This window comes from Lipophrys pholis (assembly GCF_963383615.2).
Source record: "Lipophrys pholis genome assembly, chromosome: 16".
NCBI classification, from domain to species: domain Eukaryota; kingdom Metazoa; phylum Chordata; class Actinopteri; order Blenniiformes; family Blenniidae; genus Lipophrys; species Lipophrys pholis.
Genome location: NC_137634.1, coordinates 17127182 through 17144498, shown reverse-complemented (window position 1 = coordinate 17144498; position 17317 = coordinate 17127182). Strand labels below are relative to the sequence as shown.

General features: G+C 39.8%; 1 protein-coding gene across 3 annotated transcripts in view; it reads right to left on the bottom strand.

The window, feature by feature from the left end:
* Positions 1-17317, bottom strand: part of fstl4 (follistatin-like 4) — a 209627-nt gene that overhangs the window by 187525 nt on the left and 4785 nt on the right. For all 3 annotated transcript variants that reach the window (XM_080483999.1, XM_080484000.1, XM_080484001.1), the window contains exon 2: positions 6089-6247. In XM_080483999.1, coding sequence (XP_080340125.1) covers positions 6089-6238 — 150 coding nt within the window. In that variant the 5' untranslated portion in view covers positions 6239-6247. The remainder of the gene's footprint in view (positions 1-6088; positions 6248-17317) is intronic.

Below are 17317 nucleotides of genomic sequence, written 5' to 3'. Positions count from 1 at the left end.
AATTTAAGGCTTTTTAACCTCTGAGCCTGAGGCTGTTTTCCTTACTTGCAGTCATTTCATTTAGCGTCGGGGGTATCGTCGCTGCATATCAGGAGTGTTATATCACACTGTTGAAGACATATACATTGTCACATAAGAAAAAAATTAATAAATCTCTAAAAAACAGACATGGTAGTGCGAAATAATTAAATTTTATTTGCATCAAGGACACTTCAGGGTAGTGAGTGTTGAGTTGTGAGCTGTTTGAAACCATGTTGTTTGCATGTTCATTACCGGTGTGTCCTTTTACAGACGTGGAGACGGTCGATTGATGATGAAAAGATTAACACATCCATATCACCTGCCAGTGTCATGACTGCAGTAATGAAACACGAAGGAAGCCAGTCAACCAGGGAATGGTTTACATACATATGATATGTTGTGTTTACTTGAAGCCTAATGAAAAGGCTTGTATGAAAAAACAGGCTGGATAAACTTTTTTTGGTTTTAATTAGCCGTTTCTGATTTTGGTTTACATGTGAGATCATTAAGATTATCAACAACCTGACCACAACCTCTGTGCAACAAATGAGTAATACTCTAAACAAAAAGCATAATCTCTGTTGTACCTGTATATTGAGAAAATGATGCCCGACTGGGAGGACGTTCCCTTTTGGTATAAAAGATAAAACAGTTATTTGCTATAATTTACTTATAAACAGCACTCCATATGATATGAATGCCCAAGAGTTGTTTGATCCTATAGCTTTGTAAAATCTCAGAAAGAATTGTCCCTCATAATGACAGAAATCTGGTCAAAAGAATGTTAGTCGCCAGCAAGGCACAAATCAGGAGAAATTAAGGTGAGGAAACACCACCAACACACAATCAGTGGTTAAATATCCCGGAAGATTCTTAATGGAAAACGTAACACACAGATTGAAGTGGGGAGAAAAAATAAAAAATCCCGACAGACCATGAGCAGCATCTACACACCTTACTCTTTATTTTCACAAACAAATCTTCAAAGACAATAAAGTGTTTTTCAAAGTTTCTGGAAAAACTAAATCAGTGTCATAGAAGCGAAAACCACAGCATGATGGAAGCTTTGTTAAATCATACAACACGGACTGTCACAAAATATCTTTTTTTGTTTTAACAATCAAACAAAAAGCTGGTATGAGTGCCTTTTCAGCCTCACTGTGGCTTCACTCACTCAAAAATAAGTCATTACAGTGTGAGCTGGTGTCGAGTGAAATGAAAAGAAAAACACTACATGTGTGATGGTGTTGTGGTGGTATTGATGTTATGGTCTGTTGCAGATTGAGCTTGTTTATTATGTCTTGTGGTGGTAACCGAGTTTAAGTGGACAAACTCAATAAATTGGCTATAGCCTCCTCACGGAAAGCAAGTACAAACATATCTCTGAATGCTGCATTGCTCCATCTCGGATGCCATTTAAACACCCACGTGAAACAAGACTGTGACACTGCTGCCACCGAGACTGACATTTTGTGGGAATGCAATTTGAACAACAGGGCAATTCAAGCTGGTCGGTGTCTGTTTATGAAGTCTGCTAGAATATGCTTTCTCCTCACTCTTCTGAAATCTGTTGCTATGCAGGCACCTCTCATTTCAGCGACCCATATGGTTGTACGTGCCCACTTACTCTCCGTGCGTCTCGCTCATGCTCTTAATTCCAGGCAACAACAACACTTTCCTGTGGGGTTATTTGGCTGTATGCGGACTCAGGATTGCAATTTTAGGGTATTTGTTAAGCAGGCAGCTGCAGCAATGGCGCCACACGGGACATATTGATGGCTGGATGTTCTGAATATACCACCTGATTAAAGCCAGAAGAGGCGCAGGGAAGTAAAAACCAAAGTAGTTTCTGTGTCATCGCCACAGTTTCCTCCATCTACATTCAATATGCATGTTGCTCATAGAAATAAGGGATGCTAGTAATTCATCAGTAGACCTTGTCAAGTTATTCGAATGAGCTGTAATATTTGCAGCCCCCCAAAAATGGCTATGTATAGTATGTCAGTTGTAATTTACCAGTGTAACTCTGATATTTATGAAATACGAATTAAAGCCAAACTAATCCCAGTGATTCTCTCAACATCATTAAAGCGGTTTCACATTCCAGGTATACTGGCGAGAGCTTTCCTCCACGCTGCATCGTTAATTTTCAACATATACATCATCATTTCACAAGGTTGTGCATGTTTTTGTTTATCACCTCATGATTAAGAGCTTTTCGAAAGAACTAGAGAATAGGTACATTTGCTCCTGACAAGGAGTAACTTTCATAAGTAACTTCCAAACTAGTAATGAATCTTTGCTCTTCTCAGCTGTAAATGTTGAGAGAATACACTTGTTTCTTGACAAACAATAGCATTTAGATAGTCGTTGTCTCAGTAATAAAAGTTTGGGTTTTCTTGCAAGTACAGGAAGTGGCGAATATTTTCTTTAATGACCAAAAGTTTGCCAATGACAAAATATGTGGAGGGTTGTTTGCACTTTGACAGAGTAAGATTACCTCGGGAAGACTTTGACCTAGCACTGTGTGAGTATGGTACCCTATGGATCATATTAGCCATGATTTATTGCAATGGGCCATTGATTCATGCAGTGTTTAAAACTAATGACACATGTGTGTGCATATACTCGTCCGGTTTTGACCTCTTTCAAGCATCCAGCATTTGAACATAGTTAAAGCTCAATCATAGCAGTTGATTCAAAGCAGACATCAGCCTTTCCTTTCATAGCCAATAACAATAGATATTAATTAGAGGTTGATCACGGTGCTTTTTTTTTTTATATCATTATGAAGCTGTTTACATTTTAAAAATTACATACAGCAACTTCATTCAACATGATGAAAAAAACTATTTGGCTAAAGGATTTTGAACGGTCGTTACTATTGTTAAAAAAGTATCGTGCTTATGATTCATCCTAAAGAGGGGTACACCTCACATACCCAATTCAGCATCTTGCAGCACTCAAATGTTAGTCATTGCAGGGGCGAGACACATACAAAATGGCTGACGCTTCCAAGTGTGATTATCACAACACAATGTACCAGATGGTTGTGCTGAGCCTAGCCAGTATGTTCTACCACTGCAATTATAGTCGAGAAGAGTATTATTGCTTCATATTATAGTAACCGTTGCATATGTCTGCCTGAAAGATTTTCTTCCACTTTCAGCGCAAATTATTCAGAGACGGTCGGAAGATATTTGGAACCAACCCTCTGGGGACTGCAACGGGAAGAAAAAAAAACAAAAAACTAAAGCTTTGTGGGTTCACGTTATAATCGAAACGCGAATGTAGTGCGGATTGCCCCAGAACTGAAAAACACGGGAGAAGAATCTGCTATCGTGGGTAAAAGGCTATTTTCATTCTTTTGTCCCCATTCATTCAATACATAACCCTCTTACTCCTAAACCTCTAATCCAATGAGCACTATCCCATCTCTCTCTGTGGCTACTGCGAAATCACTTAACCACTCTGCTCTTTATGTGGAAGCAACTCCAAAACTAGATAGCACGGACAAATATTCAGCATGTTGTTCATTTCTCCATCAAGACCTTTTAGAATTCAGAACCAAGACTGACCATCATGACCCAACTCCTTCCTCTCCATACATTACACCAACATTCATGCATTTCTATCAAAATAAAACTAAAATAACTAGCATATTGGTTTATGAACAATTAACATTGGCAGATTAAATATTGATTTTTTAAACTATTCATATCAAAAGCACTTGTTTCGGTCCTCAAAAACTAAACAGGGGTCTTCAAGGACTTTCAGCAATTCTCACGTTATTCAAAGTTGGTGGTCTCCAGAAACACTTGGCTACAACTTTACATCAGTTTAAACCAACTTACTATAACAGACATGAGTAGACTTGTCAACACAGAGTTGTCAGTTATTCTGCAAATACTCAGAAAAGTGACAAGAAGTTAAAAATCAAAACAAATTGTGTTGTTTCATCGGGACGTCTTTTTTTTTCTTAATTCATCATTCATCTGTTTTCAGTCTCAGGCTCCCCTAAGTGACTGTGCTGCTCTTCTGTTTACTTGCTCTATATTGTTTTGAAAGGGCTTTAGTCAGAGAAAGAACTGACACTATTTATTCATTCCCAAAGGCTGTGAGAATGCATCCTGCATATCTAAATCCAAGGGGTCCACATGCCTCACCCCAGGGTTGACTTTAAATTCTGGCACCAATTGACAGCTTTTTAAGTTGAAATTCTGGCCAGATAGTTGGGTGGTGGATTGCCTGGGAGTTTTTATTTTGCCTTTTTTTTCCTGGGCATCAAGGAATTTCAGTGGACACATTCACCGGCACAATAAGACATTCCACGGCAGACCGCCAACTGAGTAAAGCCTAAAGTGATGGAGATTTAGAGGAGGCAAGAGACTGGACATGTTTCATTGTACACAGCGTTGTGAAAATCGGAAGTCAGCACAGAATGCACACGTCTCGCTACAAGTATTTGAAAATCTGGTAATGTTTGATGTGTCTTTTATGCAGAGAGCATAGGTTAGAGGGGGTAATTTTTAATGGCAATGACTATTTCATCTGCAGGGTTAGCTATTTTTCCCTTCTTTTTTTTAGCCATTGTGCATGCCATCATAATAGATGCAACAATCACGTTCATCCAATCATTTATTATACCGCTTTATCCAGCTGAGAATCAAACTCAAGAGCTGATGCCAACTGACTATCAGCCAAAGTAGGATGCACACTGGACAGGTCATCAGTCGATTACAGGACACAGAATAACACTAATCACCTTTTTTTTCACGAGAGAGTCAACAATTAACTCAAAAGTGCTCGTGTGTGCATGTTTAAAAAATAAATAAATAAAAAACATGCACACACTAGGAGAACATACAAATTCCACTTAGAAAGGCCTCCAATCTAAGACTCAAACTGGGGATATCCTCTCTCTGATGTGATTGTGCTAACTCTACACCATCATGCAGTCATCAACCAACCACAACTATTGGGAAAAGCTACTGTGTTAAATGGGTAAATAAACAGTTGCTGGCTTCTAGAAGGAAGCTGAAAAAGGAAGCAGTAGGTAGATGCAGTAAAAAGTGCAATAAAGCCCAATTTAAACAGAGCAAGGTTGAGTTTGGGACGTTTAGATGCGCAGCGCACACCTCCAGGTGGGCATTCGTCTACCATTGTACTTTAATTAAGCTGAAACGAGGTTTGTACTGATCAGTAATGAGAGTGACTATTGACAAATGAAGACACAAATGTCAATTTTTCTTGTTCCAATTGGTGATCACCGTTAAACAGCACAAGGGACTATGCTCTTTAACTCAAAACATCCTGCTTGCATATCCTTTTCCATCTGCCAGCCCTCACAAGTGCCCTGAGCAGTCTGGAGAAACCCTGCATCCCAGCTCACCATATGCCTGCTGCTGAAGCTTGATCCGAATTGGTGTTGGCTTTATTCCTGCCAGATTTGCAGCAGAAGCCCGAAATTTACTTGCTTGGTACATATATAACTAAGTCATCAATTTAGAGGCTGATTACTTAAGATTATTTTGTAATATGTAGTGCACTTGTCATTGATGTTGGCCATAGCATCATTACTTGTTTCATAGGTGAAGTTAGAGAGAAACTCAAACCAATAGAAGGGACAAAGGAAAAAAGACAACACATTTCATGAGATGCTTTAGAAATCCTATGAGTTTCTGTATGAGCACCAATGAATCACTGACGTTAGATCATGTGCGCATCAACAACTCAAAATGAGAAATCGTGGTTTGGTATCTAATTAACCAACTTGTCTGAGTTTATGGAAGAAAAATAAGTTTCAACTGGATGTAAAAGATGATTTCTCTCCCGCTGTGGCTCATAGTACAGTTTTATAGGACCTGAAGAGTGCAACAATTGACAAAAGTGGTTCAAAGTCTCTGAACTGCTTCGCTTTTCTTTGCAGCCTTAATCTGATTTGCAGTTGATAAGATTAATTTGCCGTATATCACCATAAATATTCCCCCAAGCTTGATCGAGAGCAGAGATGATGGCCACAGTGTGAAGCGGCACATTCGCTGCGTGTGTGTGCGGTTGTATTTACCATGGAGTGCGGTCCCTGGGAGGAGGTACGTGACACGCCGGCTGTATCCGTGCTCCCTCTCCTGCTGCTCTTGTGCCCTTCAGCCAGCCAGCACCCTGACGTTCCCAGTAGAGCGGCCACAGCCAGCGCCCAAACACCCAGGCTGCCCATGAGGCTTATCTGAGTGGAGAAAGAACAACACAAAGCGCAAAACATCTTCAGATCATCACATTTGTACAGTTTCAACGCTTAAAGTGCTGCCGCAATTCACTCTTCCTAACAAAAGCTGCAATTTATTTTACAGCGAAGCTGTGAGTTTAGTCTGCCGTAAAACAATTTTTATGCAGATGCGTTTCTTTTTATGGCTTCAAACACATCATCATGTTCATCACAGAGGAGATAAAGACAGATCAGATGAAACCTTCCTCACCGTTCAGTACTCATTCAGGAGCGTGCGTCACTGTATTCACAACAATCTACAGCGTTTGTTGCAAGGACAATGGAAAGAAGTGAAATGGACGTCGGGGAAAATCGCTCATTAGTTGCAATTTTAAACGTGACTCGTCAAGTGAGGACGTCTTTACACGTAAAACTATAGAGTGATAATGATTGCAATATTCAGTCCTAAATACCTCCATTTTCATCGGATGTTTAGTTATTATATTGATGTATTCCCATATGTTTTTTATGTTTACAAAGATGCGGATTTTGATATATTCACAACATGCAGGGACACCAGAAATGATGTCGGTGGCGTGTTCAGAGACCAAGTGAAATAAGCACTACACACTCTAGTGAACCCAACATGCGCGCACACACACACACACACACACACACACACAAACGCACAGCATAATGCAGCTATGTAAACATCAAAGCCTGTACTGATGGGAATAATCATCTGTATTACAAAGGACACCAAAAATCTTTTGATGTCAACAAAGAGAAAGCTCTCTGATGTCGCAAATGGTGGAGTAGCTTGGGAGCTTAAAACATAAACTCCGAAGATCCGTTTCACTGCTGTGACACGTGCACGCTCAAGGAAACACACACATCTTCAGGAAAAAAAAGAGAAAACAAATGACTGCATTATTGTGCGGGACAAGAAAGAGTAAAACGCACCTGCAGTCGATCCATTTTTTTTTTTTTTTTGACAAACCATACAAAAATTGCAAAGGCTCATGTAATAATGAAAACATCAAAGTGTGTGTTAAATGACAGTGTTTTAGTAGACTTGCTGTGAAAAGTGAAATAACCAGTGTGTAACTCAACTCCAATCTCAACTCAACTCAGTGATATACATGAGGTGGGGATACGTCAATAACAATAAACTGAAGTAAAACGTTATCCTGAACAGCGTGACGTTAAACTGCAGACACAGATTAGTAGCAGAACGAAGCACACACAGACAAAAACACAAACACTGAGTCATCATGCGACTGCATTCAGTTCCTTCTTCTAAACACTGATTCAAACCTGCTTTTAGTTTTACCTTGAATCAATTACCTGGATTTGTGAAGGGTCACTGGGTTTATAATGCCTGGCATGGATGTGTTTAGATCTGTGCTCACCTCCTGTATTGTTTACCATGTTATGTTTAATGAATGAGTGATTTTTGCACTGATAGAAATTATTATTTATTTTTTTTTAAATCTCAGTTTTCATACGGCATCATCGTCTTGTTGTGGTTTTAAGGCACGACAAGACAGTCTGTCATGTGTGTTACTGCACAATCAGGTAATGTGTTTAGCATTTTTACTGTGCTCTATACTTTTATAATGTCACTTTATTGCGTGTTTTACAGCTGAAACAGCCTGAAAACAAATTTCCCTCAGGGGGCCATAAAGTTTGCGGTTGAACTGCTACAAGGGCACGAAAACACATGACGCATCTCAAACAATGCTGGAGTTTATGGTGTTAAGTGTCTGCAGCAGCAACTCAATAGAATATTAACAATTATAAAAAAAAGCAAAACAAAAAAAACTCCCTGAACTCCTGTGCTCTGGTCCTGCTGCTTTATTGTTTGTGTGACTCTGAGCTATTTTTGCAAAAAACCATTAAAATAGCTTTATAAATAAAATGTTTGCAAGTGACTATAAGTGTAAAACGCAAAATTCTGCACAACTTCTGAGGCTAATGCTATTCTGAGGACCTTTTAACCTTTTTTTTTTTTATTAATAAACTGTTCATTCATTAGCACAGTTACAATGACTGAAGCTTGATTTGCATTTGTGACTCAGTACGGCTCCTTTAAGCTTTAGCCTGAGCTGATGTTAGCTGCCTCCACAGTGTAGAGACATTTGTGATCCCTAAATAAAAATGTGATTATGTTTACTCCGAGCTGCCTGCTGTTGTTTCCCTACTTGTTTCCACCTAACAGTAACATCTTGAACTTTAAACCATTTTGGCGATAACTTCAAACTTATTAAAAAATAAAAATAAAAAAAAAACTGTGGGAGCACCAGAGTTAAATAAAAGACGATGAAAGCAGCTGTAAATCCACATCAAGCATTTCTTTTTGAATTCAGAAACAACAGCTGTAAATTTCTGAGGTAGATTTTGTTAAAAGATGAACGGATGCAGCCCGGGAGTATCGGTTGTATTCCCTTTACTACCTTGAGATGAAAATGAGCTTTAAATGAAATGCACACAACTGCATTCAGTTTTTCACACTTTTTTTTTTTTTTTCATCCTCCCAGCTTTCGTGGAATCACAATTTCATTATCAGCAGGATATATTGCAAGCACCATGCAAAAGAAATTTTCCCTCAGCACATCATAATGTTTTATTCAGTGTGTAACAATACATAGTATTTTACAATCCCTTTCAATGGATGAAGCTACGGAGGTACAGCTGACAGACTGTGAAATGTGGTTGAACGATCCAAAATAAAAAAGCAAAAATTAGACCCTTGAGTTAAGATTATTTTGACACGCGCAGTGTTTCTAATCTGACAGTCAGATAAATACACTTACTTTCCACTCCTGCTAACTGCACACAAACAGCAAAATCACATAAGTCCTGTCAGTGTAAACATCACTTGAGAGAAGCACGGGCATTCTTCATCTCGCCCGGCCCGAGGCGAGTGGATCCTCGTAGATGAGTGCTCTGCCTGGTGAAATTAAACCCCAAATGAGATCTGCCAGTCACTATCTTAATGTGCTGCCAGGGCCTCCTGACATTTGCCCGCACGCTGCTACACACATTCATACATGGCTACACGTAATACACACAAAGACACACACACAAACAAAGGCCCGGCCCTGTGGACTGAATGGTCAATGTTGAAATTCATCAGGAGGAAGAAACTCTATGAGGAAGCTATTATTTGACCAGAATGCTAAAAAGCTTAAAGAGACGGATTCTTTACAAACCGGAGCGCCCTTCAGCTGCTGTTGCTCAGACCGCGCTCCTGTGGTGATGGACTTGCAATCTAAACAGACTCGGTGTGCACTGAAAGTTAAACATATCTACTCATGTCGCAGCTACCTTTTTCCCCTATCTATCATTTTTTCATGTTTCTTACTTCCAATTTTCCTCGGCACTGAAGTATTGTTCGGGCCCGGAGCGTCCTGTAGAGCTGCCTGCGGCGGGCCTGTCTCCTTTTCCAGCTCTGATTTTTATTCTACTATTCAATTTCTTCATGTACATTTAAGGAATATTGGTTCAGAGCTGAGTTGTTTTTGTGTTGTTTTTTTTTACATTTTTTAATTCATGAACTGAACCAATAACCAAATATGAATATTAATTTATCCATACATCCTCCATCTGTTAATTATTCTTTCTTCTTACAGCCTATTGGATCACCATGATCAAACCATGTCAGTTTTAGCAGCAAAGACAGATCAAGCTACGACTCTGTAATGGATTTTTATTATGTCCCAGGTAAACCAGGGAAGATCCTATTTCACGCCACACAATGTTGATCTGGTGATGCTCCCATTGATCAAATAAATATCAGCTATGGGAACTAACCGTCAGTGGCAAAGTGTGTAGTAAACAACATATGATCTTGGGCTGACTGAATGTTCCTAAATACATAGCAAATGGCTCATATACATAGTAGATTGCCAAATAATGTTTAAACTATTTTATTTCGTCAAATGCATGCAAAATTAACTCCTTCTCATTCCCTGGTGTGGTTTTGCAATACGTGCAGGCTGTAAACTGGCTTTTTAATGTTACCATAAAAAACAATTAAAAAATAAAGAAAGAAATAAAGAGAGAGAAAGCTCAGCTAAACGCCTGTAATGTACCGTGCTGGAGTACAGTAAGGAGCCATCTGCTTGCTGCCACATTTTTCAAATGAGGCACTCAAAGGAAGGAACTATCTCTCATGCCTTTAAGCCCTAGAGGTGCATGAGGTTTGCTTAGTGAGAGATGCACCATTTCTTCCTACATCCACACTCATATTTACTCATTGCATCGTAAAAGATTCCCGATTCTTGATGAATGAACACAAAACATATGAAATGATATGTGGATGATCATTAGATCAAGTTTTTAAGTGACAAAATACATTTTTGTTATGTGTCTCTGCTAATTCAATGCAAATGTTTCCATCCCAGAGTAGAAGTCAACATATCAAGGATCAAATTGTACGTGCAAAGCATAAAAAGTAAAAATGGTGAAGCACTGGTAGTGAGCAGGAGCTGCACAATGATGTAGTGCTTCACACTCTTGCCTTACAGCAGGATCATCCTGGCTTGAGTGGAAGCTTGGCAGCCTCTCTGTGGAAAGTTTGCATGTTTTCGCCGTGTGTGGGTTCTTCTTTTACTGTTCACAAAATATGCATTCTTAAATCGCCTATGAATGTGAACGCGAGTGTGTGTGGGGTTTGCTCTGTGATGGACTGGCAACCAGTCCAGGGTGTACCTGGCGTCACCCGTAATCGGCTGGGATCAGCTCCAGCCCCCCGCGATAGTGTACAAGATGAGTGGACAGCCATGAGGAATGTGAGGATTTCGTTGCGTGATTCAGGATTCCTTCATTTCTAACCACACTCGCGATTTCCTGTAAAGCTTTGCAATGTGTTCAAATCAAACTAAATTAGAACCCATGTGAATTTTGAATTAGGTGTAACAGACATTTATTTTCTAAAAAAAAAAGAAAAAAAAGAAACTTGTACGACTTTGTGATTATTTCTGAGACTCATATATACAAAACAACAGCTGCTTCTTTCTCAGAGTGAGAATCTGCAGAAGCCCGAGCTCCTAGGTGCACACATAAACTGTCAGGCAGCGGCTAATGGTGATATGTGTCGGCAATATCACATATGGATCCCAGAAACTATAATGTACCACAGCGGTGGAGATTCATGTTTCTTGTTTTCTTTGTGTCACACATTTTCTCCTCCAGACGCCATAGCGCTTGTGCAGGTTGCGGTTATTGATTAAACTGATTGTAATCTGTGGGCGAGCGTCTGAATCTAGTACACTGCAGAAGGCCTTTAGAAAATCTGTATTGACAACAGCAATAGAGTAGACAATAATCTTAACAGTGGCATTATTGTTAAGTGAGCTACTGTGGCTGCAACAATCCCATTAAATGCACAATCATTAGACCATCTCGCCCCACACGACAAAAACAAAGATCCCGTAATGCATTTCTTTCTACATATCACAAGATGGAAAGCCAATAAGACAATCCAACTATACCAGCTGTGTGTGCTCGGAATATATGCAATTATGTTCAAGGGACAAAATTCTCCAGCAGGAGATATGATGGGAGCAAAGGGCATATGTTGTCGTTTAATTTAGCTGACAGTTGTAAAATATAATTGTTATTTTAGTGACTACAATCACAACACTGAGTCAAAATTCCTCTCTTAAAATTAAACTAAATTAGGTTCACAAAAATGGCATGTTTGTCAAGAGACCAAGACTTCATCCAAATTGAAAGCTGGCATGTAAAGCAGCACTTTTTTTATTTTATTTTTTGCCGGCCTCCAGCCTCTCGGTTCCTGCCTTGTGTGACAGTCGAGCTTCTAGCGGAACCCTGGGACAAATTCTTCTTGCTCCTCCTCCGTCCCAGCTCTGCACCACTCCAGGTAGCTGCTGTCACAGCCACAGAGGACACGTGCAGCATCAGCTCAACTATCACCCCCAATAGCTTACTTTGTCTCTGAAAGATGCAGAGTATAAATTTTTAATTTTTTTTTTAAATGACAAAGCAGGATGAGGAGACCTGACCAAGGCAACATCTGTTCATGTTGCTGAAACTGGGAGATTTTCAATTCATTACTTTGAAGTACTTTGCACATGAAGCACTGCACAGAGCTAAAGCTGCAAAAATCCTAAATATGGATTTAGTTATCAAGCCTTTTTTATTTTTGTTCTCAATTTTTGTATTAGCATAGGGACTTGGTCATGGGTATTTCTTCCAGTTTATCCAAAAAATAGCCACAGTTTAAAGTCAGTTACGAAAACAAACAACTAAATAGTCCTATTCTGTAAATACTCTAAACATGAGGGTGATCTTGAAAACATCTAATTGTGTTGTTTTTTTTTATTCCACATAGCTTGCTGAGAAAGGCTCCCACACCCCACAACCCTAAAGGCCTGAGCGACCAAACTATAAAAAAAAAAAAAAAAAAAAAAAAAAGGGGTGCAAACAAGATAGTACCGGCACATGCTGAGGATCATGTCTGACGGGTGGAGAATGTGTGGGTTGCTGATGATTGCTTCCGTTTTTAATACTTTTGAAAAATACTGCCGCACTCTCCCCAGGTCCTGGACCAGGTTGCTGCAAACAGAGAGGAGAGGACTGTTGCAGATTTGTTTCAGCAGGTATCCCACGTGATTTCTTCCTCGTCAGTTTATAGCAGTCATGTCACTTTGTGCATTGCTTCTATTTGTCATTGAGCTATGAATCCCCCCGAGCGGTCCTGGACCACTGAAAACAAACAAATACATTTTAGTCCTGAAATATCTACATTTTTTTGATATGACCGGGATCGCTCCGGACCTGATCCGGGACCAATAAATTCTCTCTGCTGACATTGCAAACAGAGCGGATTGGGACAGATTTCTTGTCAGAGACAAAAAAAAAAAATTAAAAAAAAAATGCGGTAAGCTTAAGTTGCTCTTTAATCTTTTAAAATGCATCCTAAGGTCCTAGATTGATGAATGCATGGGCAGGGGCATGGAGGGATTTTGTTGGATTTTACATGTTTCTACAGATTGTATGATTTATGAAACATAATTAGTGTTTATTAAGGTTAAACAGGGTTAACAGCGCAGTGTTGTAGCCTGGTTAACCTACTCGTTGAGGCTAAAACATCTGAGCTGTCAATCATCTTCTAAAGGTAGGTGTTGGCTTTTTTTTGTCGTTTTTTTTTGGGGTGGGGGGTGGGCAAATAGTATGTGTCCCTTTTGGGAGCAAACCTCCTTACGTTACTGCTGTTACTGTGAGTGCTGCCACACACTGATGCTCTGCTTCAGCTGAATCTCGGCTATCATTCGGCGTCTGCCGGCCTGTCAGCCTGCGTTCAGGTTTCAAACAAGCTCTTCTTTAGACAGACGTCTATGTAGCATGAAATAGAGCCACCGAGAGAATCGCCTTCGCACAAAATGTTTTCACGACTCACTTGTCTACATCTAATTCTTGTTCCTATGCGGCTGGCAGAGATACTGAAGAGATCCGGGTGTCAATCTGTCAGCAAACCATGCATCAGGATCACACACTCTAACCTTAGTTATCTCCCAGAAACTACAGGTGAGCAGACGCCTCTCAGGATCCCCCCCTTTATTTTTCTATTTCATGACTGGAAGTGTGATAAATGTCAGAATTCTCTGAAGTGGTGTTTCCCAAAAAGGATTTATATAGCCCAGTAGCCCAGAAAGATAAGGTCATTGACTGTAATGTAAAAAGCTTAAAAGCACTGGCCTTTGGAAAGAATATGGGAAGCTGTATGTGCACCATTTAAAAGCTGGCAGGCTTTATCAGCTCCGGCTCCAAACAGCTCACAGTTAAAAAGCTTTTATTCTACCAGAAAAGTTGGAACTAATTAAGAATGAAATGATCCAATTAAAGATGACAAGAAAGAAAATAGCTGGACCTAGCCTTAATCTGCTTGGGTGTACTCAACTTAAGGCCCCTGCATACTCCCTTTGTGAAGCCATACGAACAAGAAGAAAATTCGGCAGTGACGTGAGCAAGCTGCCAAAAAAAAAAAGCTTTTTCGGCAGGACTCTTCATACTCCGAGGAGAAGCTGGCGAACTCGCAGGCCACGCCCCTTCGCGGCACCCACACATCTGTGAAGTGGTGTTTTAACTTTTCAACAGCACAGTTTATTTCTCGCCTCCAGTGCATTCAGAAATACATGTTTCAGTAATGAGAGAGTTTGTGCCCGAGCCACGATGTCAGTCCGGTTTTAACTGCAGGAGCTGACAGCCTTGAGTGATGCGTTCAGGTATGTCGCGTAAGTCCATCCTCCGACATGTGAAAGAGCTGGAGGGCTCACACAGTAGCGATGTTACAAGCTAAATATGATTAAAATAGGACTGATAGTTATTAGCGAGCTAGAACAGAAATGAGTGACAAAAAAAATAGACCTGCAGCAGAAAACTGTCCCACATCTAAATTATATCAATAATATATTATCTTTTTTTTTTTTATAATTTTTTGTAAGAGCAGCTTCCTTTTCGCTTTCGTCACACTACAGTTTTACACTTCTTCACAGATCCCCTCTCTGTAATCCCTGCCTTAGTTTTACTGTCGACATCTTTACTGCCTCTGACCTTCATTAGATTAGTTTCTACAACTGTGGCTTGAACATAAAGCTCAGACAAATCTCCACACTACAAGTCTGGCAAAGAACCAACAATGTCAGACAAAAAAAATAAAAAAATAAATAAAAACAGTGTAAAATAAACAAGCTTAAAATCCTGACACTGTTTTCAGCACATAGTGGAGACAAAAAGTAGAGCTGAAAAGGTTGTGACTCCCAATTTATACTTGAAACATGTCTGCAACACAAAGCTAATGTTTTGTTTGTTTTCCTTTATACCACTTGAACCAACTAGCAGACATAGTGCAATAAAGCTGATCCCAGCTGTATGAACACAGAGGTGGACAGTCACAAACACTTACATTTACAGTAATGGGAACATGAGTTGTCATCAAGTAGCGTAGAGGACATATTTTGTTTACTTTTGGAAGTTTTTGGAGAATCAGAAACACCACAAACGAAGTCCTCTAAGCAGAGATATTCTAATCTGAAGCAAGAGCTACAGCTCCTCTTCATTCCTTTTTAAGTGTTCATTGTGAATAATCACAACAACATTTCAAAAAAGGTTGCGCATAATCCACTTTTTCGGAAATATTATAAACGAGGGCCCTCCTTTGTTGCAACAGTTCTTCTGACTATTGGAGCATGAACATATCACAACTAGTGTTAAATTACTGTAAAGTGATTTTGTTGTGAATGAAAATATGTGATGATCTCTAAGCTACATGTAAATAGTATAAATTAACAGTTTTCCTGGCACTTTGATGGAATTTGTTGACAAAACCTGCCTGGAGCTTGATTTGAATACTCAAGCAGAATGAACTGGGACTAATGGCTATCGATAATGACTATAAATGTTGAGCAAGTTGCAATGTCGTGTATAACGTAATTAACTTGTGAACGGACTGAACAAAATCACGGAAACACTCTTGACAATATCTGCTTAACAGCAAGAAATACAGGATTGTTTTGAAAAGCAACGAAGCTGAGAAAAGAGTAAAAGCGAAGCAATTTGTTAAAGACAGAAATGACCAAACATGCAAACACCAGAAAACAATGATGTGTGCAACAATAAGGATACCATTAAAGCAATTAAAACATGTGGGGGGGAAATAACAAATATGGCAGTGCTGATAGAAAAGTTAATGAATTCATTTTCTAGAAAATAAACAACAGCACATGTGCCTTTTCAGATTGTAGAAATGTACTTTAGAGAGAGAGAAAACAATGTGCTGGCTTCCCCTGAAAAGGCAAAAGGACCACAGACAAAAAACAATGAAGGTGGTGGTGGTGCTTTAACACAAGATATCCTTATCAGCTTGGCTTCTCCTGCTTTTGCTTCAAATTAATTATTGTCTGACACTCTCTCCGCCACTTTCTGTCTCTATAGAAGAGACAGAGCTTCGGGCTGTTAGGTAGTAATAAGACCACATCTTGAGACTAGTAAGTGGGAGAAGGGGAAAGAGAAGTGTACCCATCTCCTGTGCCACACTTGATTCTCTTCCCGTAACACTTTGCTTTTTTGGTATTGACTTTTGCCTTTTTTTCTGCCATGTTTCCGTGCACATATCGGCAGCCCCCGGGTGTTAAAGTAACCCCCCGTCCTGCTTGTCAGGTTTGTCTGAAAGACGCACAAACAGCGAGTGACTTGTTAAATCCATAAATCCCCTGCAGGCTGTATGACATGGCTGGAAGAGCAACACGGATCTCAGGGAGATGTGCAGTGCCACGACAGAGTGGTCTGCTTGGATAACAGGACTGGTAATTATACAGCTATTGGAAAGTGAAGCAAATTACAGGTGAGCAATCCGCATTGGAAACAAAGAGAAGATCCACATTCCGAGACACAAAAGGTCGTTTGTGGTTTTTCCATCATACATCATTGCTGCAGAGCAGATAGACCTGAATCTGTAAATAACCATGAGTGGTCTCTTGAAGCCAGGCGGCAGTCAGACGCTGATGAAGGATTCCTCTCCCACATTTAGAAACATAGCACCGGAACATTCATAGCTCTGCTAGATTTTCATTGGCAGGGAGAAAGCCTGGCTGTGTTCAGGTGATTGCAAATCATACATAAAAAATTTTTTTTTTAAATCTAATCTAATGTGATTTACCCAGAAGCCCTTTGACTTCCAGTAGCCTTGTATGCTCTGTTGACAGGCTGTCAAATCTCAGCGGGGGGGGGGGGGGGGGGGGTCAAAACTCATCGCTCTACAGCTTCAAGTCTTCAAGTGTGGTTTGAAATGTAATTTGTTGACTGCAATAAAAGCACGTATGTCTACAATAGAAAACAGAAGCACCTGCCTTTAAAACTTGCTTCAGCATTCATGGTTTATTCTAAGTTCAGATCTTCCAGAATAATCTTCAAACCTCAAAGAGATCAAACTCTTTTCTCCGACGTTCTTGTTTCCCCAAAAAAGCCTGACAGGTTTTAATCACATATCAAAATAAGATCAAATAATAAAGCACTGATGGCTCGTTTGTGAGTCTGGACATTCATGTAAGAAACTCGTGATTT